General features: G+C 42.0%; 1 protein-coding gene across 1 annotated transcript in view; it reads right to left on the bottom strand.

Moving 5' to 3' along the window:
* SAMD12 (sterile alpha motif domain containing 12) overlaps window positions 1-24,528 on the bottom strand; it is a 189,436-nt gene that overhangs the window by 96,651 nt on the left and 68,257 nt on the right. Inside the window, exon 4 of the mRNA XM_071553945.1 lies at window positions 6,557-6,697. Coding sequence (XP_071410046.1) covers window positions 6,557-6,697 — 141 coding nt within the window. The remainder of the gene's footprint in view (window positions 1-6,556; window positions 6,698-24,528) is intronic.

The raw sequence follows: 24,528 nt of genomic DNA, 5'->3' as shown, positions 1-24,528 counted from the left end.
AGGGGAAAGGGACGGCAACTGGGCTCTCCAGAGACAGGCCTAAGGGCATAGAGCCTGAGTTGAGAATGAAATCAATGGCCCAGCTGAAGTGCATGTACACCAATGCACGCAGTATGGGAAACAAACAAGAGGAGCTGGAAGCCATAGTGCAGCAGGAAAACTATGACATAGTTGCTGTCACAGAAACATGGTGGGATGAATCACATGACTGGAGTGCTGCTATGGGGGGCTACAAGCTCTTCAGAAAAGACAGGCAGGGAAGGAGAGGTGGAGGGGTGGCTTTATATGTTAGAGAGTCTCTTGACTCTGTTGAAGTTGAGGTCAGCAGTGACAAGGTTGAGTGCCTGTGGGCCAGAATCAGGGGCAAGGCCAACAAGGCTGACACCCTTGTGGGTGTCTGTTACAGACCACCCAACCAGGATGATGAAGGGGATGAATTATTCTACAAACAGCTGGCAGATGTCTCAAAATCTCCAGCCCTTGTTCTTGTGGGTGACTTTAACCTGCCAGATATCTGCTGGGAGCTTCATACTGCAGAGAAGAGGCAGTCAAGGAGGTTCCTGGAGTGTATAGAGGACAATTTCCTTCATCAACTGGTAAATGAGCCTACCAGGGGGAAGGCCCTGCTAGACCTACTATTTACAAACAGAGAGGGGCTGGTAGATGATGTAGTGGTTGGAGGCCGCCTGGGGCATAGTGACCATGAAATAATAGAATTTTCAGTCCTCAGGGATGTAAGGAGAGTCACCATTAAAACCTCTACCTTGGACTTTCGGAGAGCAGATTTTGGCCTATTCAAAGAACTGATTCAGAGCATACCCTGGGAAACAACCCTTAAAGGTAAGGGGGTCCAGGAGGGATGGACATGTTTTAAGAGGGAGATTTTGAATGCACAGCAACAGGCTGTCCCAGTGTGCCAAAAGGCCAGCCGGAGGGGAAGACAGCCAGCTTGGTTAAATAGGGAGATTCTGCAAGAAATCAGGGATAAAAAGAAAGTTTACAGACTATGGAAAAAAGGGCTGGCTACTTATGAAGAATTTACAGATAGAGATAGGTCATGCAGGAAAAAAATTAGGGAAAGAAAAGTGGAATTTGAAGTAAATTTGGCTATTTCAGTTAGGGATAACAAAAAGTCCTTTTATAAATACATTAATAACAAAAAGAGGGGCAAGGAAAACCTCCATTCTCTGTTGGACTTGGAGGGAAATATAGTTAAGGAAGATGAGGAGAAGGCTGAGGTACTTAACACCTACTTTGCCTCACTTTTCACCAGTAAGACAGGTGGCCCTCAAGACAACTGGCCTCTGGAGCTGGTGGACAGGGAGAGGGAGCTGAATACCCCTCCTGTATTCCAGGAGGAAATAGTGACCGACTTACTGAGCCAGCTGGATCCTAACAAGTCTATGGGACCAGATGGGATCCATCCCAGGGTGATGAAGGAGCTGGCAGAAGAGCTTGCCAAACCGCTCTCCATCATCTTCCAACAGTCCTGGCTCTCTGGGGAGGTCCCAGATGATTGGAGGTTGGCGAATGTCACCCCAATCCACAAAAAGGGCTGCAAGCAGGACCCTGGCAACTACAGGCCTGTCAGCCTGACCTCTGTGCCTGGCAGGGTTATGGAGCAGTTCATCCTGAGTGCAATCACACAGCACCTTCAGGGTGGACAAGGGATTAGACCCAGCCAGCATGGGTTTAGGAGGAGCAGGTCCTGTCTGACCAACCTGATCTCTTTCTACGATCAGGTGACCCACCTGGTGGATGAGGGGAAGGCTGTGGATGTGGTCTATCTGGACTTCAGCAAGGCCTTTGATACTGTCTCCCATAATATACTCCTGAAAAAGCTGGTAGCCCATGGCTTGGACAAGTGTAGCCTCTCCTGGATTAAGAGCTGGCTGGAGGGTCGGGCCCAGAGAGTGCTGGTGAACGGAGCTGCATCCAGCTGGCGGCCAGTCACCAGTGGTGTTCCCCAGGGGTCTGTATTGGGTCCAGTCCTGTTTAACATCTTTATTGATGATTTAGATGTGGGGATTGAGTCCATCATCAGCAAATTTGCTGATGACACCAAGTTGGGAGGGAGTGTCGACCTGCTGGAAGGCAGGAGGGCTCTGCAGAGGGATCTGGATAGACTTGAGAGATGGGCTGATTCCAATGGGATGAAGTTCAACAAGGCCAAGTGCCGGGTCCTGCACTTTGGCCACAACAACCCCCTGCAGCGCTACAGGCTGGGCACAGAGTGGCTAGAGAGCAGCCAGGCAGAAAAGGACCTTGGAGTACTAATTGACAGGAAGCTCAACATGAGTCAACAGTGTGCCCAGGTGGCCAAGAAGGCCAATGGGATCCTGTCCTGTATCAAAAATAGCGTGGCTAGCAGGACCAGGGAAGTGATCCTTCCCCTGTACTCTGCATTGGTGAGGCCACACCTTGAGTACTGTGTTCAGTTCTGGGCCCCTCAGTTCAGAAAGGATATTGAGATGCTGGAGCAAGTCCAGAGAAGAGCAACAAGGCTGGTGAAGGGACTGGAGCATAAGTCCTATGGGGAGAGGCTGAGGGAGCTGGGGTTGTTTAGCCTGGAGAAGAGGAGGCTCAGAGGTGACCTCATCACTGTCTATAACTACCTGAAGGGAAGTTATAGCCAGGTGGGGGCTGGTCTCTTCTCCCAGGCACTCAGCAATAGAACAAGGGGGCACGGGCTTAAGCTCTGCCAGGGGAAATTTAAGTTGGATATCAGAAAAAAATTTTTTACAGAGAAGGTAATCAGGCATTGGAATGGGCTGCCCGGAGAGGTGGTGGATTCACCATCCCTAGAGATCTTTAAATGCAGATTGGACGTGGTGCTGGGTGCCATGATCTGGTAAATGGACTAGAGTTGAACCAAGGGTTGGACTCGATGATCTTGGAGGTCTTTTCCAACCCAATCGATTCTATGATTCTATGATTCTACCACATTGAGGACAGTCTCTTCTGTTAGCCCAAAGCAGGACTTGCATTGAAAAATCTCAGAATAACTTCTTCCTTCTCTGTGTAGTTATCTAAGGCTTTTTTTTTTTAATGATCTTTCAACTCAGGCTTTCAGTGATAACAGTCTAATAATGGTGTTTCCAACAGTGTGTAGCTCTCCCCAAGAGACATTGGAAGATATTTCGTCAAATTAGTTCCTCAACATCAGTAAGTCTGGGAATAAAGCACAGATCAGTAGTTAGGCCTATGCCCTTCTATCCTAGTGGAGGCTGGAATAGTGTTTCTGCCAATAATAGCCTCAATCAGGCAGTTCTTGCTCCAATGAAAAGTCTTCCTAAAACTGAAGACAAGACTTCAAATACACAATCATGTGCTCTTCGGGCTTTAAGGTCTCCAGAACAGACCAGAAGGTGTCTTGAATGAAGAAGAATGAAACAGTTTTAAGTAATTTTCTGAAATAGGAGTAGAAAAGAATGCTATTGAGATTTTAAAATGAGTTGAACTTTCTCTGCAGACAACAGAACACAAAACCACTTAAAATATCTGGTGTTATATAATGATTTTTAAAAACTTTCCCTGCTTGCTCCAGTTTCAACTGGGGTATGAACTAAAGTCAGTGGAAGTCTTTTTGCTGACATCAATGGGCTCTGAATTAGGACCTCATTTCTTGCAACCCAGCTTGTGGGCTACATTAATTCAGAAATGGATTTTAACGGCTTCTTTCACCTAACAATCTCCTGAGCTGTGCACTGAAAGACAGAGGGCTTTTTCCCCAATCTTTTCTGAGGACTTTTTTGGAGGACTGCAAAGCACAGCATAGCAATAGCTACTGTATGACCTGGACTTTGCAAGTGGAATTTCCAAAAGGCAGAAACTGCTTTTCAGAGAAAAAATATTCTCTGAGTGTTCTCCAAAACAAAAAAACACTTACAGAAATCTTTTCCAGGAACAACCTGGATTAGGAACATATAAATGATAATACGAATATCAGTGGACACAGTTTGAAGAAACTGGGAAAGGCGACAGAACCAGTTTTGGAGAACAACTGACATACAACCAGCTTTACAGACTGCACTGTAGCTGAGAAAAAGCATCTTAGCCTTAGTACATTTAAACAAGTACTTTCAACAGACACACACTCCAACTTGGTGTAAATGAGGCAATAAAGGGCAGGAATATTGGTGTCATCTTGTCACTCACCCTCCCCCAGCTCTGCAATCATACAATTAACACAGCTTTGCTACCCAGGGGAATGTTCTTATAAACAAACTGTTGCTCTGCCCCATAAGTTCAGCTCTATTTAAGAAGATAAAAATAAACACAATTTTTGTTCCTCTAACTTTTCAAAAGAAAGAGTTTTAAAACACTCTGTTTACTCTATTTTTCTACACCTGAGAGAAGCCTCCTCTTATATCACCCTTGGTGGACCAATAGCATATGAAGATTTCTGCCTTCTGTCTTTCAGACAAGAGTTTTTACAGTCCATGAGGGCCATTCATGGATTTGTTTACGAAAATGGTATTTGTGTTGTTTTACTGATATGAGTTTGCATTAGTGCTGTTCTCTTCCCCACAAGGACAGGTTGCTCTCTCATACAGCCATTCCCAGCTGAGCTCTGGAAAACAGGGCAGTCACAAGCTCTTGTGGCTGGTGGTCACACCAGCAGCGACCCAGCCCTAAATCCACAACTCTGAATGCAGAGTGTTTTGCCTCTCTGACCTGACCCACTCTGTTACCAGCTGTGGGTACTTGCTCTCATGGCTACGCTGTAACAAACTACAGACAGAACGAGGAATAAATTCTTTGACCCATTTCACCAAGGATATATTAGAGTGGCAGTGAAGTGCAGCACAGTGGCCAGCACGACTGTGGGGGAAGACAGCTAGAGCTGCAGAACACCAAATTTGTGTTAAGCTTGTGCTGCCTTTCATAGATCATATGATGGCTTGCCTTTATCTTATCAGACTTAATAACAACATTCCCTCTACATGGTAGAGAGGGCCTACATTAAACACACATCCATACATCCATTACTTGCCTGTCCTTCATAGTCCAGCACGTGTTTACCAATGTCCAAACTTGTATCCTCAGTTGCATGGGCAAGGAATAGATCTTAGAGGATGCTGTCCTGAATTCCATGAAATGGCAGTCACTACTGTCTGATTGATTCTGAGTACATGAGTTGATGTGTCCATAGGAGAACCAGAGAGGAACAATAAAGGAGAAGCCAGGAAACACAAGGTTCTCAATGCCAAATATCTGGACTGATCCAAATTATGGTAGTGGGTCTTCATCGTCCCTATCAGTCAAATCCCAGATTTCATGAGCTAGCCCATAACAGTGATGGTGGATGACCAGTCTATCAAATCCTCCAGATGCAGGGGAAGAGAGCACCTGGACAACTCTGAAGAATAGGGTGAAGGAATAATGGATGAATAGATGAAGGGAAAAAGAACAGTTCTAAACATCTGGGGAGGACATTTATGGTTCAGCAGGTGCACTGCCTTTGACATGACACAAGATGAGGTGAGCTCATATTTACAGCTCATGGCAAAATGAAGGAGCCCTAAAACTCCTCATCACAATCCACAAGACACCAAGCCTGAAGGAACAATTCAGCTGAGACATCAGCTCTCTCAGATAAAATGCAGCTTTCTCAACTAATCAGAGAGTTTTTCCCCAAACACAGTGAGCAAGGCTTAATTAGGAACATAATGTCATGTGTAAAGGACATTTTGTTAAAAATACACTGCATGTTCTGGAGAACTCTATTTTTTCATATGATGTGACATATAACGGGCACTGAACCAAAACACCACAGAAGTATGTGGTTTATGCTATCTCAGTGGACTACCAAACAGCATTTAACACTGAGAAAGTACTGCAGATATATAGTAGAGGATCTCTAAATGTTCCTTTACAGTTTTGCCACAATTATTATTTTTATTCCATGTTACCATAGCCATTTAAAAGCCTTAATAGAGAGCTAGCAACACAAGTCATCATAAAACGTCTCAACCTCATCTGGAAAAACATGTGCAACCTTTTTCATTACACCTTCTTCCCTGTCTTCTAATGTAGACTCCATATTAAGCCCAGTTTTCCATTTTCTTAGCAGCATACATTAGAAGCAACTCTATTCAAGTCAATAAAATTACTCCAACATGAAGGAGGAATCAGCCCTCTGCAAAAAACTGAGTCTAACACGTAATTTTCCACTGACAGCTCTTACCATAAAACAGGTTACAGAAATCACTCTTTTCTCTAACACTGAAAGTAAACAATTGATGCAAGATGTACAATGTTTTTAAAGTCAGTATCTTCACTACTTGTTCCCTATACACGTAATTACTTTCATCTTGGTAAGCAGACAGTTAAGTAAAACTACCATCAAGCCTCTTCATCATGCAAAACAGGCAGCTCTATTTATGTATGCACTATTTTACCTTTTGTTCCCCCCTTGGAAAGGCTGTGGAATCTATGAGGCATTTTCACGCATCATTTCTTGCGAGAGAATGTTAAGTCACCTTTTATGCCCTCAGGCAAATGTCTCTTACCTGATCTCAGTAACTGTCTGTATCAAAATTATTTTTCATACCTTGTGTAAGCAGCTGGAGGTTTCGGACTTCTTCTCTCACCTTCAGGTGAAGGACTTGCTGCAGGATGTGCTGTCGCAGGCTTTCCTGGGCAATGCCCATTCGTTCAAGCTTTTTGTCTGTGAGTCTCAGCAAAGCACGGCCTGTGTGCAAAAGGCAAAATTAAAAATCACCCAAGGATTTCCATTAATGCAATAGTCTCAATCTGACAGGATAGTTTGCTACAGAAAAAATTCCCAAAATTCTGATTTGCCTCAGTCTGAGAGGATACTGTTTCATCAATTAGGTACTTCCTTCTAAAGATCTAGTGCCACTCCTGCCTTTGATTTTCTGTATTGTTTTGCTGTTTTGTGAGAGATGCAAGAATGTAAAATAGGTGTCAACCAACTGCTGTTCCTCAGTGCCAGTTGGCCTCCCACAGGTAGGATGTCCCGTATAAGTCAACATTTGACATGGGTGCCTAAGTAGATTCTCATCTATTTTCAAGCATCTGTATTACTGTCAAGAAACCAGTGACAGTAGATTTTAAAATTTAAATCAATGTAAGATATACTGAGGATGAATATTGTTGCAATTCAGATATGCCTATAGTGTAACAGCACCATTTCCCAAGATGGTACAGTGCTTTATGGTTCAGCCTTCCAAATCCCCCTCAACAGTCAATTATCACAGCAAAACAGAAAAAAAAGTCATAGATTTCTATCAGTTATACCTAAATAATTCCTGAAAAATATTTTGTCCAACTACAAAAAGACATCTGCCCAACTATAAGGAGCCTATGGCCTTTGCAGGCATCATTCCCAGTTTGTGACTTATCTTTACTATTGGGTTAATGTTGAACCAGAGTCCAAGGCAGATTGTAAATGTTTAGAAATCTAACAGTCTACATTCCACAGATTCTGCTAGTGGAACTCTGACTCCATCTTTTGGGCATTGCTGTGCTATAAATAAACAGGAGGAAGGCTGTACACTGGCTGGGCCAACACCAAGGAAGCACTTGGACCAAGCAGAGAAACAAAGCAACAAGCAGAACTTCACCCTGAGAAGAAAACCAAAACTTGCTTTATTTGGTCTTCACCACTGCTGTGAGGCAGCACAGGGAGGAGTCTCTTAGCAGCCTTACAGTGGCTCTTGATACCCAGCATATGCATCTTTTATCTAAAGGTGCCCTGGCCAATACCAACAAATCAAACTGGAGCTACATTGATACTACCTTAAAAATGATATGTTGTTTGGTTCAATTTTTTAAACAAATTCAACTTTTTACCTCCTCTAGTTCTTTTCAATTGTTAAAAATCCATTCCTTGATTTCTCAGGCTTTATTCTTAAACCAGAAGACAGCAAAGAGTAAGTTATTCCCTCTGCAACATAGTGGCCTCTGTGCTACCACTACTGTGGCTTGGGATGAATGGTACAATTTTGCTCATAAGAAAGTATTACTCAACACAGCAAGATAAGGCCCTTGTTCAATCTCTTTCCTTATAAAACAGCAATGAGTGGAGAATTTTTATAATTATTTTAATTTAAAAAATTAAGATAAATGTCAAGAATTTAAAGGGGTGCATAATTTTTGCCCCAAACTAAGCAGTTACTGGTATGCTCTTCACTAAATGCTAGATTTCACTCATGAGCATTTCTCTGAAGTGGTTAGCAAAATCTTGATATGATGCAATGCAAAACACTGGGATATTACTATTAATATAGCAAGATGTTATTGATCAGATAAAAGTGACAGTGTTCATGTATTTTCTGCCCTTCTGTGTCTCTCAGGCACTGCATACTACAGAGGATGACCTTTTGATTAGGAAAACATTCTTTCAAATCATGAACAAGAAAAATTCTAAGGGTTAATGTAATAACAAAATATGGAAATTAGTCTCTTACAGATCAATGCCAGCTGTCCAATTCCCCTGGTGATAAAGGCAGCAATAATGACTTCAATTTTTATATTGTCTTATCACACTAAAACATCTTAAAGCAATTTACAAAGGATGTTCAACAGTCCAAGAGTATGGTCTGTAATGTCAATCTAGCAACTGAAAGCAAATCTAAAAACAAGTCATCAGTTTAAAGAGTGGCAACACACATGTCCTCTTAGGGCCGGGAGTCAGCAACAGTAATATGAAAGGACAGACAGAGGCCATGCATCTTATCCAGTGCCCTCCACCTCTTTTTGGCCATGGATATTGTCATTACTCTCTTCTTCCTCTGTGCAACTCTTTATTTCATATTCAAATAGGTTTTCAACCCCAGTCACTGCCTTTGGAAGTTGAGTGTGCACAAAACAGAGACATCTCTTTTCAACTCTTGGCATGCCAGTTCCCCTCCAGCTTGGGCTCAAAGCACGATGCCATTGGAAAAAATTGTCTTTGACTCATACTATCTGCAGCAGCTTGCACAAGTTGCCTTAAATTAACTCCTTCTTGCACCAAATCCAAAGTGACATGCTAAGGCAAGAAAGCAAACATCCAAATGTGGTATTTCACGAATGCAGTAAGTGACCTGAACTGTGAAAATTCAATCCTCCCCATACCTTCTTTCTCCTCAGCACTTAGAACAACAACATCCAAGCCAGAACTGGAATATTTCACTCTGATACTAAATCATGCCTGTATTGCTAATGCCTGGATCAGTCACCAAAGCCAACTAGTTACTAATGCGAAGATCCTGACATGATTTTGGATGCTTCACTGTCTTGCTTCCTGTACTGTACATATCTGAAAGAGTTATCATTTGGTGCTAAGAACTCTATGTTATTTAACATTGACACCAATTGTCCAGAAAATTTGTGGAATCTGTGTCTTTGGAAGCATTGAAAACCTGTCTGACAAGGTCCTGAGCTGTACTTGCCCCTGCTTTGAGTAGAGGGTGGGATTAGATGATTGCCAGAGGTGCCTTCCAACATCATCTGTCCTATGAAATAACCTCCATGAGGGATCTCAATCTAAAGATCTATTTTCTTTAAAAAAGCTAAGATGAACAAAGGCAATTAATAAAAATACACAAAGAGTGATCATTTTGTCAAGTATCATGGTTTAAACAGAGACACAACTATACCATAAAAATTTGGGGTAGATTTTTAATTTTCAGAGAGTGCTGGATATAATATATTGTCAAGAGCAGAACATGTGACAAAACCAACATTTTCTAAAAGTGTACACTGATCTTTGCTCAGACACAAGTAGAAGGAACTTGACTACCAGCACAGGAAAATTTCCCAATACTACAAAACTGGCACGTCTTAGATGCAGCAGCTACCTGTCTAAGAGAGAACAGGAAACTGTTTTTCAAAAGCACCTTGACCAATAGAACCATAAAGATTGCAGTGAGAAACACCTAGGCCTTGGCCCTAGCAAGTTGCAAGGCTGGAAACCAAATGTTTTACAAAAAACCCCACAGCTCCCTCAGTATCTGTATACATCTTTTAGCACATAAACTCCAGCCCTCTCATACTTAGGGCAGATCAGCCATGGAATGTTCTGAGACACCCCGAGGGTAGACACAAAATATAAAACACTTTCCAGCTTAATAATGGATTGATGGCCTAATTTTTTCTAATGTGACTTAGCTGCTGCAGATCTCATCTGATCAAGCTGGGATTAGATGAAAATTTGAATGGAGGGAGAAGCATTGCATGCCACAGAACATTAGGATGAGTATAAGCACTGGTCCAATGAGGCTGGCATTGGCCTGGAGCAAGGAACACGGCACAGTCTGCTGCACCTAACCCGAAATGCTTGTACCTCCCTGCACTGGTTAGTCTCTTGCTCTTCCCCCGACTGCCAGTTCACAGACACACAGAGGGGCACCTCACAAGAAACCTTCAAAGAACACTTGTGACATAGGGAATAGACAGGCAAGGAAGGACTTACTAAACATGTAGAAAGAACAGAAGGAATACAGGGACACAAGAGCAGATAGTAAGAGGCTGATCTCACACAAAACCCTGAAGAAAATTATGAGTAATTTAAGGCTGATGAAAATGATAACCCGCTAGTGGGAACAAATGACGTGTGCGAGATCTGGCTGAGAAAGGTGATCTTGTCTCCTGAGTACAACATGACAGGTATACCTGATTATCAAGACAAGACGTTCAATTTACTTACCATGGGGCACAGAACCCAGGAAATTAAAAACATGGAGGAGATCCCAAGAACAGTGAAAAAGGCCCTAATGCCAGACCAACAGCTCATCCAGCCCTGTATTCAGTGTCAGTAGGAGATGCATTCTGTGAGAGCTACTGGGAGGGCTATTTTCTGAAGTCATTCCCTCTGCACCACGCCAACATCCAGAACTGTTTTATACTACAGTTATGAGAGAGCACAGAATTTTGACACCTACTTATTGTCCTGATGTCCCTAAATTTGTTTCTTTGATCTTCCTGGTACTATGTGCTTCTGTAGCCTCCTGGGGTAGCAAATTCCAGAAGCTCACCGCCCATTTTTGTCTGTTTTATATTGATTTCCTACTATAATTGCTTCCAGTGTTGACTAGGTCTTGCATTGCAGTATTTGGTTAACAGTTCAGCTTATCTGTTGATTCTATGATCTGTAAACTTCAGTGATATGCCTTTAGGTAATATTTCTGGATGGATTCAGCTGACAAAAAACCTGAGAAAACAGGAACATGAGATTCACTGAACATGTAAATTATGCAAGATGAAAACTTTTTAATCTTTTATACTTAAATGCTGCAAATGCTGTTTTGTTCTTAGTTAATGGGTAACAGTGTATTTCTCTGGTTTTACAAACATAGTGCTTTTGTGTTTACTTGAAACAGTCTGATCACAGCTTTCCTCTTGCTTACATAGGCTGATTGTTGGCTTCTCTTGTCTTCAGTGCTTAAAACCAAGTCTAGTTAGACACAGCAAGTAAGAACTTTCCATGACAGAGACATGGACATTAATATCATTGTTCAGGTGGTGAGACACAAGTATAAAACTCTCATCATATATTCAAGAAAAAAACTCAAACAAGAATGGGCAAAGAGAGAGGCTATGACTTCATAGTGAGGAATGGCAAAATTATAAGAATAGGCAAGAAAAAGAACAGTCACCCACAGAATGAGAATGGCCTCATGATGGCAGTGGAGGGAGATGCACACAGGGAAAAGAGAACTATTAAAATAGGGAACTGATTTGAAAAAAGAACAAATGAATATGAATACAATTGAGGACACTGGGTTCAGAAACATCTTTTAAAAGAAGCATCACAAACCAGAAATTTTCAGAGCACACTTGATATTACTTCATGATGCTTTTCTTGATAACTTCTACAGTCCTACATTGTCTGATTTCTGCATGAGAATTTGAGAGCACATCTCTCCTTCTCATGCCTGTCTCATCACTAGTCACCAGAAAAATCAGCCACTTTGTCATCAATGCCTTGCGGCAAATCCACAGCTTTTCTTGCAAAAGCAGTTAGATATGGTTCATCTTACTAATCATTTTAGCCCGAAGACTAATGCAGACTCTTGGTAAACTGCAGCTTGCGTTACCACCCTCTTTGCCTCATTTTAGCTATCTAGTATGTCACTACTCAGGGAAGACTTACTTGCTTTAAAAGTAAAATTGGATTCATTTTTCATCAGACTTACCATAGCAGCAAACACATATTGATCTACCTGCAGCCTAGGCAAAGATTTGGCTCCCAAACCTGCTGGTAGCTGCCTGCTGCTTCTTATACAATGAACTCTCAGCTGGGGACCAGCTTAAAGAGAGAGGAGACACGAGGGATACTGGTACAAAAGTAAAGCAGAAGGAACAATAATTTCTAACAATAGGAACCAGGAGGAACAAAGGAGTCTATTTAACCTTGATGAACATAGGAGATCCCCAGCTGAGGAAGTTCTCCAACATCAGATCCAGCATTTTTGTGCTTTCCCATCCTATTACCAAAGTAGAAAAGGAGCACACTTACATGAAGGTGTAGGAATTACTTTCTGGTAAGACACATGAATGGGAGAAGCACACGACTCCAGTATGTCTCCAGCAGAAGCACAGAAAAGCATAGGAAGGCATATTCTCACACATCAGATTAGCTTTGGAGACACTTCTATTTGTTAGCACCATCAAAGATGATTCTCTGGCTCTTTCTCATTTATTATTTCCTGGATCTGGATAAGATCATCTCTATAATAAAGTTTCTCAAAGAAAACACTGTCATATTCGTCAATAAATGTCTGATCAAACTCAAAAAACCAGTTATGTAAACAAAGGCACTTTCTGAATATTATCTGCATCCTTTGTCTCAACATCATGTCTATTTGTATTTCTGTCAAGAGGAAATGATGACAGTTGTTACTGCTGCCAATAAATCTACAATAAAATGAGTTTATTTCCATAAAAGCCCTCTCAGGCCACAGTTCTCTTGCATAATTCTGTCCTTCCTCCACACTTGGGAACCACAAGCATTAACAGGATACAAAAGAAAAGTAACTCAACATAATGCTTAATTTAGCAGCATTATCAAATACAAAATTAGCAACAACCAAGAATGACTTTGTTTCTAAATTTGTCTGTTTCTGACAAACTTATTAAGATGTCAGTGTTGTCTCTGTGAAGCTATTTAACTCAGTTTACTTAGTTTGGTACAACTTCCTCTCTCCTCAACGCTGCCTTTCCCAATTCTCTCCATATTCCATAAAGTACCACTGACATTTTCTATTCTCTTAATACTGAAAGAGTCCTTCGAGCTATATACCTCCTGTTCAGTGATGGTGTCTTAAATTGCACCAGGTTAGGAGATGTCTTTCACACACTCAGTTTTCCCTTGGCTCTTCCTAAGGATGTCTCCCAGCTCGCTACTCCAGCTGTTTCTCTGCAGCCACCACTGCCCTGCGGGTTCCTGTGCCCTGTGACACAGGCTCGAGCATGTCCATTGGCTCAGTCACAACAATGATGGATTTATACTATTGAACAAAGACAACAAACCTAAAGTAATAGTGAAGTCATGTAAAAACTCTGAAATACAGTAAGTTAACAGAGCATGGATCTTGAATATTCATTTTAGGAACTGCATTTTAAAAGTACCCTTGCTTTCTCCCTGGTAGATACTTTCTTCTGGCCAAGAAGCTCAAAAGAGTTAAAAATCCCTCTTCAGAAGTGAGAGTCTCCTGACTTCCAACTCCTCCCATAAATAAAGCAAACAATTCCTAGTCTTTGACTGACCCACACATTTTCAAGGAAGTATTTAATTGTACACTTCAATTGTGAGGGAGCATCCATATAATTATATCATGGAATCATAGAATCATTTAGGGTGGAAAAGACCTCTAAGATCATGGAGTCCAACCATTAACCCAGCACTGGCAAATCCACCACTAAACCACGTCCTCAAGTGCCACATTTTGTAAAGACCTCCAGGGATGGTGACTCCACCCCTTCCCTGGGCAGTCTGTTCCAATGCTTCACAACCCTTTCTGTGAAGACATTTTTCCTTATATCCAATCTAAAACTTTCCTGGTGGGGGTGCTGTGACCCAAGTGCAGGACCTGGCACTTGACCTTGTTGAACTTCATACATTTTTGCTTGGCCCAGATCCCTCCGTAGAGCATTCCTGCCCTCCAGAGGGTCAACACCCCTACCTTGATCCTTTTGTCCAGATCATCAATAAAGACATAAATAGAACTGGTACAGGTATACAACAGCCTTAGCTGTCAAGTTTTGAATTAACTACTCTAGTGTGTAATAATTTACGGATCTATTCTAAAATAACTTTATTCTAGGACAATATTAGAATACAAATCTCAATACAAGAAGAGAAGGGGTTAACGAGAGACTGTGCATCATGATTACTGGAAGTGTTTCAGTTAGTAATTTACTGTACTGATGGGAACTATATTGATTCCTTACAAGTCTTGAGTAAAAGACTGTTAGACAGTCCTGTTTTACAGATGAACATATTCAGGACCTGATGATTTTAATAGGAGGAAATAGTAATAACTTGAATTCCCCTCTGAAATATAAATTCAGGCACAAATCATATTACACCACTTTTCAAGTGTACTGTAAAATGTGAGACAACCATTTTTAGTGCTCTCAGGAAGGACCTGATAGGACCCACAAAGTAAATTAAGGAGAAATGCAAACCTTTAGCAGGCAGTCTATAAATCCACATTGTTTGTTGTATATACATTTGCCAACCTACTTCCTGGACATACAAAATTATATACCACCTACAGCTATATATAAATATATAGGCATATAATAATGAGCTTCTATTATATTGCAGATCATATTTTTTAAGAAAAAAAATCCAGGACTATTGTTTGTTGGTATCTGTGTGCTAGATTTATGGTCCCTCTATTCAAATAAACAACCTCAAGGTCTTTTTTGTTTATGAAGGAGTAAGTGAATCTGTCAACAGCTTTGATTTTGTCCACCATCAGCAGGACACACAGTTCTTCAATTCCTAGTTAATCTAATGTTGCTCAGTGTGCAACCCATTATGCATTATATATCCCATTCCTTTATTAATTAAAAAAGTGTCATCAGATCATGCCTGCTGGCAAAAATTCTGTTAATTTATTCAGGAGTAAACATATATTCATATGTTATAATATACAGCTTCTACACAGAACAGGAAAGGGAAAGACAATTTGCAAAGCACTAGAATCCACTGAAGTCTTTCCAGCAAATTCAAACAAGAGTCTTTCCATTAACTGACAATGGTGGACCTCACAAAAATCCGACTTCTTCCAGAAAAAAAATGATCATTTACTACCACAAGAAAATTAAGCCTACACACATGCACACAAAACAAAACTCACACTCATCCTCAAAGTGGCCAACCCAAATGGAACTGGAAAATCCCTGAAATCACACAGAAGACTATCGTACCTACTGATCTTGCTAAAGCAAAGAGGTTTTGGAGTTCTGCCTGTGCATCCGAAGAAGGGAGCAGGCTCCGTGAAGTACACATGTGAACTCAACAGAAGCTGCCATTTAATTAAGTGAGGAAGAACACCTGCTCCTATCACAGACAAATGTACCCACTAAGTTCTTTGAACTGCACTGGTATGAAACACTGGGAGCTTGCCTTCTCCTCTCCATGTGACAGAAACTGTCAGTCAATATTGTTGTTTGCTCTGATTTTCTAGAAAGCAATCCAAGCAATAACCCAAAGGTGCTATGTCACTAAATACACAGCAAGGACATGATTCTTCACTATACAATATATATAAGGATGAAGAAGAACAATCCATTTATATGTAAAATTTTTCATGGTTTTCATGTGTGGGGTCTGGCCGAGATGGAGTTGATTTTCCCCACAGGAGCCCCCACAGAGCTGTGCTGTGCCTTTGGCCACTGCTGAGCAGTGCTCCCCACGGCATCCAGACTGTGTCTCCAACGTTTTCCCACACACCAGTAGGTTTGGGGTGGGCAAAATCCTGTGAGGAGACATAGCCAGGACAGCTGACCCAAACTGAGCAAAGGGATATTCCATGCCATATGACATCTACGCAGATATAAAAGCTAAGAAAAAGGAAGAGGAAGGGAGGGCATTCAATCTTTTAAAACGTTTGCCTTCCAGAGCAACTGCAAGTGTTGAAGCACTGCTTCCCAGGAAGTGGTCAGACGTCACTTGCTGATGGAAGTAGACAATAAAATCTTCTGGGCTTTTCCTTTGCTTATCTTATTTCTTCCCCCACTTTGCTGAGGTGAGGAGTGGGCACCTGGTCAAGGTGAACCCACCACAGTTACACCTCAGGAACTGATGTTGGGGCCAACTCACTCATTCTGCAATGCTGGGAAAGCCACCCACTCTTCCTCCTGTTTACCCTAATTGCCATAAAACATTTAGGCAAAAACCTACACAAAGAAGAAGTATTTCAAACATGTTTAATTAATTTTCAAAGTTTCTTTTAATGCCAAACCTGGGGGAAGCAAGAAGGACTGATATAACACAACCAGACAGATTACTGTACTGCATTGCAAAAGGTCTGCACAGGGGCCATCAGAGGCTGCAGCAGAGCAGAATTTGAGAACTTACATTTTCTAATAAGATTTTCCAATCACTGTTTTGTTTAAAAGAGAAAAATTAAAATTTTATTAAATATTAAAATAAGCTTTCATATTCCAATGCTTAGGTACATACAGTATTAAAATCTTTCCCTGTCCATACCCTTAGCTCTCTCCTGGTCCACGCTGTTATCTCCAGGCAGCTTTCAATGGTGCTTTCTTCCACACCCATACTGGCTTTATCCTGCATTTTTTTAATAAAAAATGAAATTGAGAAAAGTTTCATGTTCATATTCATGATGTTAATAATTCATATTAATAAAAATGGAAAATTAAAAGCAGCATGCTCATAGGTTAAGCACTGTAGACTGCTTCAACTCTCCTGACCTGAAGGATGAACCAGCCACATCTCTCCTGATGCATCTTTTGCTCTAGCATTATTCTCTGGGGGCTTTAATTAGAAGTCTGGCACCTGTCAAGCTGCACACACTATTCCTGATGGGCCCTGAACTTAAAATTTATGCTGCTCATTTTATAACCTAGAATAAGATAATTTTCCTGTTGTAAAAGATACCTCTACTCAATTATATGCACAGTCTTACAGACACAGGCACTAATCTGTTGCTGCATTGCTGGCTCAGTAGTACAACACAACTTGCAGAGCTCCTCTGCATTTCTTTCAGCCTTTATTACTGTAGCTGTGAGGAGAATCAGGACATAAGGATTTTATTCTGCTGGCCTATTCCTCCTATTTAATACTTGCACTTGACCCGTAGAACACTGTGAGACAACAACAGTCATTTTGGATCAGAAAAAACCCAGATACCTAAACAATGATTTCTTGTACTTAAGTTTGTAAGCAACTCAACCCTGTAACAGAATCCAGACCTTGTTTTTTGAAATTCTGCCTTTTGTACCCTATGCATTTGACTAAACAACAACAATAATAATACAACAGTAACAGGAGCCTTATCAGAGGCTGCAGCCTGGCACTGTGGTCAAAACAGAATATGCATCCCAATCCCCCACTCTGGATTTGGGTCTCACTCTCCCAAAATAAAACCTCATTTTCCACTATAAGGTGCAGGAAAATGCTGTGTGGCCCTTTTTATAAAAATAACTGCTATACATAGGAGCAAGGGAAGTCTCCCAAAAAGAGAGAGACAGCCCATCTTCAAACTACCAGGGGAACATGCTGAAGTCCAGTTCCTCCTTCAGGTCAGGAGGCCCCAGTACTCCTGAGCTAAGGATGTACTGGTCTTGCTGCAATGCACTTGGGAAGGTAAATGCAAGGTGCAAGGGCTCAAACCTCTGTGGGCTTCCAGCCTCTTTCCAAGACCAGACTGAGAGAACCCACTCCAGTTCTCAAGGGGTGTCCCGGAGGTCGCAGCGGTGTTACACAGCCCTCCCTTTCCTGCATGGCAGGGAAATCACCAGCTTCCCAGGCAGTTGGATAGTTTGGAGGCAGGATTTAAAAGCCCTCAGCCTGAAGGGGAAGGCAGACTTATTTTTGCTTGTGCTTTTCTGCTCAGACCGGGATAATTTTGGGCATGCACAAGCAAGCAACTGCAGGCAGTGAGGTAAATTCATGGCTACAATAAAAAAGGAAGTAAGATGCTCAGGTGTCTCCAGGCATTTTCAGAAACCACACAAGTGACTGTTCTGGGTGATAATTTAAGAGTTCACTTTTCAATCAAGATCATCACACCTAGGTCCTAAGATAGGCGTAATGGGATCTGTGTGTGTCACTTACTCTGGCTGTTCAGCAGCGGATTCCTTACAAAGAACTTTGGAGCAAAGCAAGACTATAACAACACTTTCCCAAAATACTCTCATCCTCCTAAAGCTTGCAGTTTAGGGACTAATTAACAAAACCAGAGTTGGCTAATTTCAGTTACAGCTGAGCACAAGGTCAGTGGATGGCTTCCAGTGACTACAGCAGCACACAGAGCTGCTTGTGAGAGGAACCTCATCAATGTTTAATAAATGGAAGAATAATTTTCCCATTTCCAATAAGATTTGACCTAGCAGGAAGGGGCAAAACAAGAAACAAGTGCTGCAAGGTAAACTAAAACAAATTAAAATGAGAAATGAGTTCAATCACAGAATCACAGAATATGCAGAGTTGGAAGGGATCCACAAGGATCATCAAGTCCAGCTCCCGGTCCTGCACAGGACCCACCCCAAGAGTCACTCCACGTGCCCAGAAGTATCATCCAAACACTTCTTGAACTCTGTCAGGCTTGGTGCTGTGAATACCTCTCTGGGGAGCCTCTTCCAGGGCCCAAACACACTTTGGGTGAAAAACCTCTTTCTAATATCCAGCCTAAACCTCCCCTGACACAACTTCAGGCCATTCCCTTGGGTCCTGTCACTGGCCACCACAGAGAAGAGATCACCGTCTGCCCCTCATCTTCCACTCATGAGCAAGTCATAGACTGCAGTGAGGTCTCCCCTAAGTCTCCTCTTCTCCAGGCTGAACAGACCAAGTGACCTCAGCTGCTCTTCATGTGGCTTCCCTTCAAGGGCCTTCACCGTCTTAATTGCCCTCCCTTGGACACCCTTTAACAGCTTAATATCTTTTTTATATTGTGGTGCTCAAAACTGCACACAATATTCAAGGTGAGGCTGCCTCAGTGCAGAGCAGAGCAAGACAATCACCTCCCTCGATTGGTTGGCGATGCTTTGCCTGATGCCCCCAGGACACAGTTGGCCCTCCTGGCTGCTAGGGCACTGCTGACTCATGTTCAACTGGCCAGTGACCTCCAGGTCCCTTTCTGTGGCACTGCTTTCCACCATCTCATTCTCCAGACTGTAAACAATGAGGTTAATTCACCATCAGAGCCATCTAGCAGTGAAATACATGATTCTCAGGTCCTTGTGGTCTTGAAATGAAGTTTTTGGAGGAGCCTGTTCAAAAGAGCTCAGGTTATTGGGCTCTGCAGAAGAGGGAGGCAGCAGGACTGGGGGGCGCTTTACCTCTGAATGAGATCCCACATCCCAAAAGGTCTTGGAAAAAAAAATGTGGGAGAGAGTAAAAGGAAGAAATTGATATAAACCAAACAAGTACCAGTAAAATCCCAAACCTGAGGACACATTTTTGGTTTCTTTTTCTTTATTTTATGTTGTCTTTCTTATAGCCTCAGTGGGTTCTCTTTCTACTATAAATTAATTTTTTCCTTTCGGAGAGAACAGCAAACATTAAAGCACTGCATTATGTATGAATCTTTATTTACACCCTATTTTTAAGAAAGAGTATATGGAGAGGACACATTTGAATACATGACATGATCCACTTTTAAGTTGTTTTTTTAAAGAAGCACTGAGTTGAGCAAACACTAATCAACCAACAAAATCATATTAGAGAAAACCAATAGATGTGACTAGTGAATGTAGTGTAACCCTTATCAATAATTTGCATATAATAATTTATACAGAGGAAAACGACTGGAAACTGTTATCACAGAAATTACCTATGGTAATACTGAAGACTGTCTCTCTAAGCAAACCCAAAGAGCAGACAACACGTTGCTTAAACACAGTGCTTCACCTTAGAGAGTACGCATTAGGTACCAGTGACACACTGGTTAAGTCTAGAGCGAGACACTTTCCTGATGCAAACACAGACTATTCTGACAGGTTCAGTGAAGATACTTTCACTCGTATCAGAGCTCAGACACAAATATGCAAAATCATTTTTCCACTGGTTTATACACACACAAAAGACCACAGGAAAGAAAAGCATCAGTCAATGAGGGAAAGTTCCAGATTCTGCACCTGGGATGGGGCAATCCAGGGTGTAACATAGAGCCTGGGGGATGAGATGGTGGAAAGCGGTCCCACAGAAAGGGACCTGGGGGTCAGTGGCCAGTTGAACATGACAGCCAGGAGAGCCAACTGAGTCATGGGGGGCAGCAGGCAAAACATCACCAGCCGATCGAGGGAGGGGATTGTCCCATTCTACTCTGCACTGGGGTGGCCTCACTTTGAATACTGTGTGCAGTTTTGGGCACCACAGTCTAAAACAGGTTATTTTAAGCTGTTAGAGAGTGTCCAAAGGAGGGCAATGAAGATGGTGAAGGGCCTTGAGGGGAAGCCACATGAGGAGCAGCTGAGGCCACTTGATCTGTTCAGCCTGGAGAAGAGGAGACTTAGGGGAGACCTCACTGCAGTCTATGACTTGCTCATGAGTGGAAGATGAGGGGCAGACGGTGATCTCTTCTCTGTGGTTGCCAGGGACAGAACCCAAGGGAATGGCCTGAAGTTGTGTCAGGGGAGGTTTAGGCTGGATATTAGAAAGAGGTTTTTCACCCAAAGTGTGTTTGGGCCCTGGAAGAGGCTCCCCAGAAGGGTGGTCACAGCACCAAGCCTGACAGAGTTCAAGAAGTGTTTGGATGATACTTCTGGGCACATGGAGTGACTCTTGGGGAGGGTTCTGTGCAGGACCGGGAGCTGGACTTGATGATCCTTGTGGATCACTTCCAACTCTGCATATTCTGTGATTCTGTGATCAGCAAAAACTGGCAAAAACTTTCCTAAACCACAACAGTCTAGAGAGTGTTTTCTGACTACTAACACTGAGCCACAAATTTAATCCTCAGTCAAGTACTAAATTGTTTATCTTCATCTCCATTCATTAGCTTGCACTCAGTCTTCAATACAAAAACCAAATCATTTTAGGGTTAGTTTCAAATGTAATTTTGGTTATACACAAAGCACAATTTCTTGTTTCTATGTCATAAATAAACATTTAGGCTTAACACTTTTTCCTGGGTTGTTGACACGTATCTTGTGAAACTCCTGCAAGTAACAATATTCACACAGCAAGATCTGAATAGCAGCAATACAACCCCCAAAAAGCAACAACAGATACTCAGAAATTATTTACTTCATAATCCAGTGTATAATTAAAATTCTACACCAAATATCCAGATTTGTAAATACTCTTCACTCAATTTACTTATATTTCCTCTGTAATGTTCTCCTGTGAGTCCTCTTTGTGTTACACATTGTGCTTTGGTTTTCTTCACCACTATTTTTCTGTTTTCTTCCCACTGGAACAAGTTATGTTCTGCAGTTTGGTCAGACCACAAAGCTTTCCTGGTTAAGCCATATGTTGTACACCCTGTGAGCACTGACAGTATGAAATCCTGTCAATACCCCAGAATTAAATCAGTTGGATGGTAAGTAGCATCACACCTGTCTATAGATTGAAGAATCAATTACAAATCCTTTGGCAAAGTTCAAACCAGGCCTGAAATTGTCAGCTGACTTCTTCTAGCTAATAATATTGTATTCCATACCATACTACATCATCTCAAAGGGTGTAAAATCCAGTGTGTGGGAGTGGCTTTGTCAGTTCTGTTATGGCCGAGGTACAAGCCGGACGTGATCCAGCTTTTGTCTTGGAGCAGGCCTTGCTCCTGCCCCTGCTGCCTCTGCTTGCATTTTGTTTACATTCAGGGAAGTAGAAACATTTTTGTTGTTACTCTTTCTGTTTCTTGCTATGTGTCTCTTAGAGTACTTACAGATCTAGTGTAATAGACTTTGCTTTGTATTAATTGGGGAGTGGGAAGTTATTCCTTGTTATATATATGTAACTTGTGTGCGTGTGTGTTATATTGTAGTTTCCTCTTAATTTTCTCCTTTCTGTATAAATACGTGAAGTTAGTTTCAGCATAAACCTGGTTTGAGGGTTTTTTTTTCCTCTCTCCCTCTTCTTTTCCCTTGGCTGGTTGGGGGGAGGAGGAACCCTTTTCCCTCTGTCCTGGACAGTTGGCCATTTGCCATCTCAACCCAGGACACGTTAGAAGCTGAACTAAATCAAGTTATTTCTGTCTTGTTCCCCAGGAATTTCTGGTGACCCTTGAAGGTGAGCAGGCCAAGATTCTTTCTGCAACATCCAGTAAGACAGGGGCAATCCCAGTCACAGTCTCAAGGCCTTGTATCTGTTCTCAGGTGCCTCACACTACTTAAATGAGAAGGATGAGATCATGTAAGATCCATGAACTGTGGTGTAAGAAACATTTTTGTTGTTCAGTGAGCCAGAAAAGGACCTGGGATTCTGGTGAATATCCAAGCTGAACGTAACCCAGCAATGTGCCCTTTTAGAAAAGAAGGCTGGCAGCCTCCTGGGCTGCAGTAGGGCAGAAAGCTTCCAGCAGAGCGAGGGAGATAATCCTTTCCCTCTACGTGACCCCTGGAGTAATGTGTCCACTTCTGGAATCCCCAGTAGAAGACAGAAATGGATAAGTCCACCAAAGGACCATGCAGTTTATTAACGGACTGGAGCATCTGTAAGATAAGGAAAGGCTGAGAGAGTCAAGAGCCAGGAGAAGAGAAGGCTCAAGGGGAGCTTTCCAGTATGTGTAAATACTTGACGGGAAGGAGTAAAGAGACAATTGGCCACAAACTGAAAGAGGAAGTTCCATTTAAATGTAAATAACCTTTTTTACTATGAATGTGCTTGAACATTAGAACAAATGTTCAGAAAAGTTGCAGATTTTCTTGGAGATACTCACAACTGACATGACACAGCCCTGGACAGCCTGTTCTAGCTAACCCTGCTGTGGGCAGGGAGCTGGACAAGATGACCTCCAGAGGCGCATTCCAACCTCAGTGCCTGTGATTCCATTCCATGAAGGTACAGAGCAGCAGATCGGGCTGACTGAATTTCAAAGCAGTTAACAAGGTCACAATTAGCAGCTACTGAATACAAGAGTCTTACATAATTTATATATCAATATATTCAATTGAAATGTGCAAACTAAGGAGTCAGCTGAAAAAATACCTACCACCTACCTGGAACTCAAAGGTTTTCAGATACAGGTGTACACAATCTGCAGAATCCCTCAGTAGTAGCATCCAGACATTGGATTGCTCTAAAGGAAATGCTGTAAGTAGCAGTGTTATAAAGGATGGAGACCAGTAGGTGTGTGTGTTAGGCTGAGCTGACAAAATGCCAACTGGCCAACACAGAGTGAAAGGGTCTCCCTCCCAACCAAGGGAAAAGGAGGGAGAGGAAAAAAACCCTAAAACTCGAAGTAGCAAGCTTCTTATATTATACAAAAAAAAGACAATTAAACCCAGAATAAAACACGTGAGAATAATAAAAATGTGAGAAAAAACAAACTAACAACAATAACTACTGTGTCACCCAACTAAATAATACAGATTATAACCGCCCAAACTTCACAAAACTTCTCAAAAACTCTTCTAGAAAACCTTCCCAGCAAGAGAGGAGAAAATTAACAAGAAAATGTTGACTTCCCTAGATAACACAGTAGGGTTGGCATCAAGGCCTAATCTCGGCAGGGCAGTGCATCCTCACGGGTCTGAGGCAAAGACCAAAAGAGACAGAAGCTCCACCTCTTTCTCTTTTTATACCTCTTGATACTTCTTGATGATGTCAGATGATATGAAATATCTCTTTGGTTGCTTAAGTCAGGTGATGTTTGTCCTTTCTAATCTATATCACATCTTTTGGGCCTGCTGAATTGAGGCCTAGCTAAGGCCTAGCTGAAACTAAAGCCAAAACTACCACAGTATGTAAAACATGGGGGATTTTTCAGTCCTTTGAAGCTCATACACACTGAAAAGAGGACTGTGGCTGGTTCTAACAATGTCCATTCTCCACTGCCAACCACTCCATTAAATTAACCACTGTCACTGAGGTCCAGGCACTGGAACTCAGTTGTTTGTACTATCAAATAACCCCAGTGTTTCCTGGCATGATAGTGGCCTGAGCCACTTAATACTTTCCCAGAAACTCCCAGGTATAGCTCAGGAATGAGCAGCGACTGGGGGCTGTTCCCCAGAGATGGGTGAACACAGACATCCTCTTCTTAAGAGCCCTTAGCAGTATGGGCACAAGTTTTCCTTAGTAATTAGCCTCAGTGCCAAATGATGTTTAAGGAAACATCACTGACATCAACACAGAAACATTACAGAGCCACAAGTTTTCTTGGCAAAATCCAAACAGCTCCACTAACATAATGCAGCTGCTGCACAAGG

The sequence above is a fragment of the Pithys albifrons genome, chromosome 4 (assembly GCF_047495875.1).
Source record: "Pithys albifrons albifrons isolate INPA30051 chromosome 4, PitAlb_v1, whole genome shotgun sequence".
NCBI lineage: Eukaryota > Metazoa > Chordata > Aves > Passeriformes > Thamnophilidae > Pithys > Pithys albifrons.
This window is presented reverse-complemented; position numbering and strand designations above follow the sequence as displayed.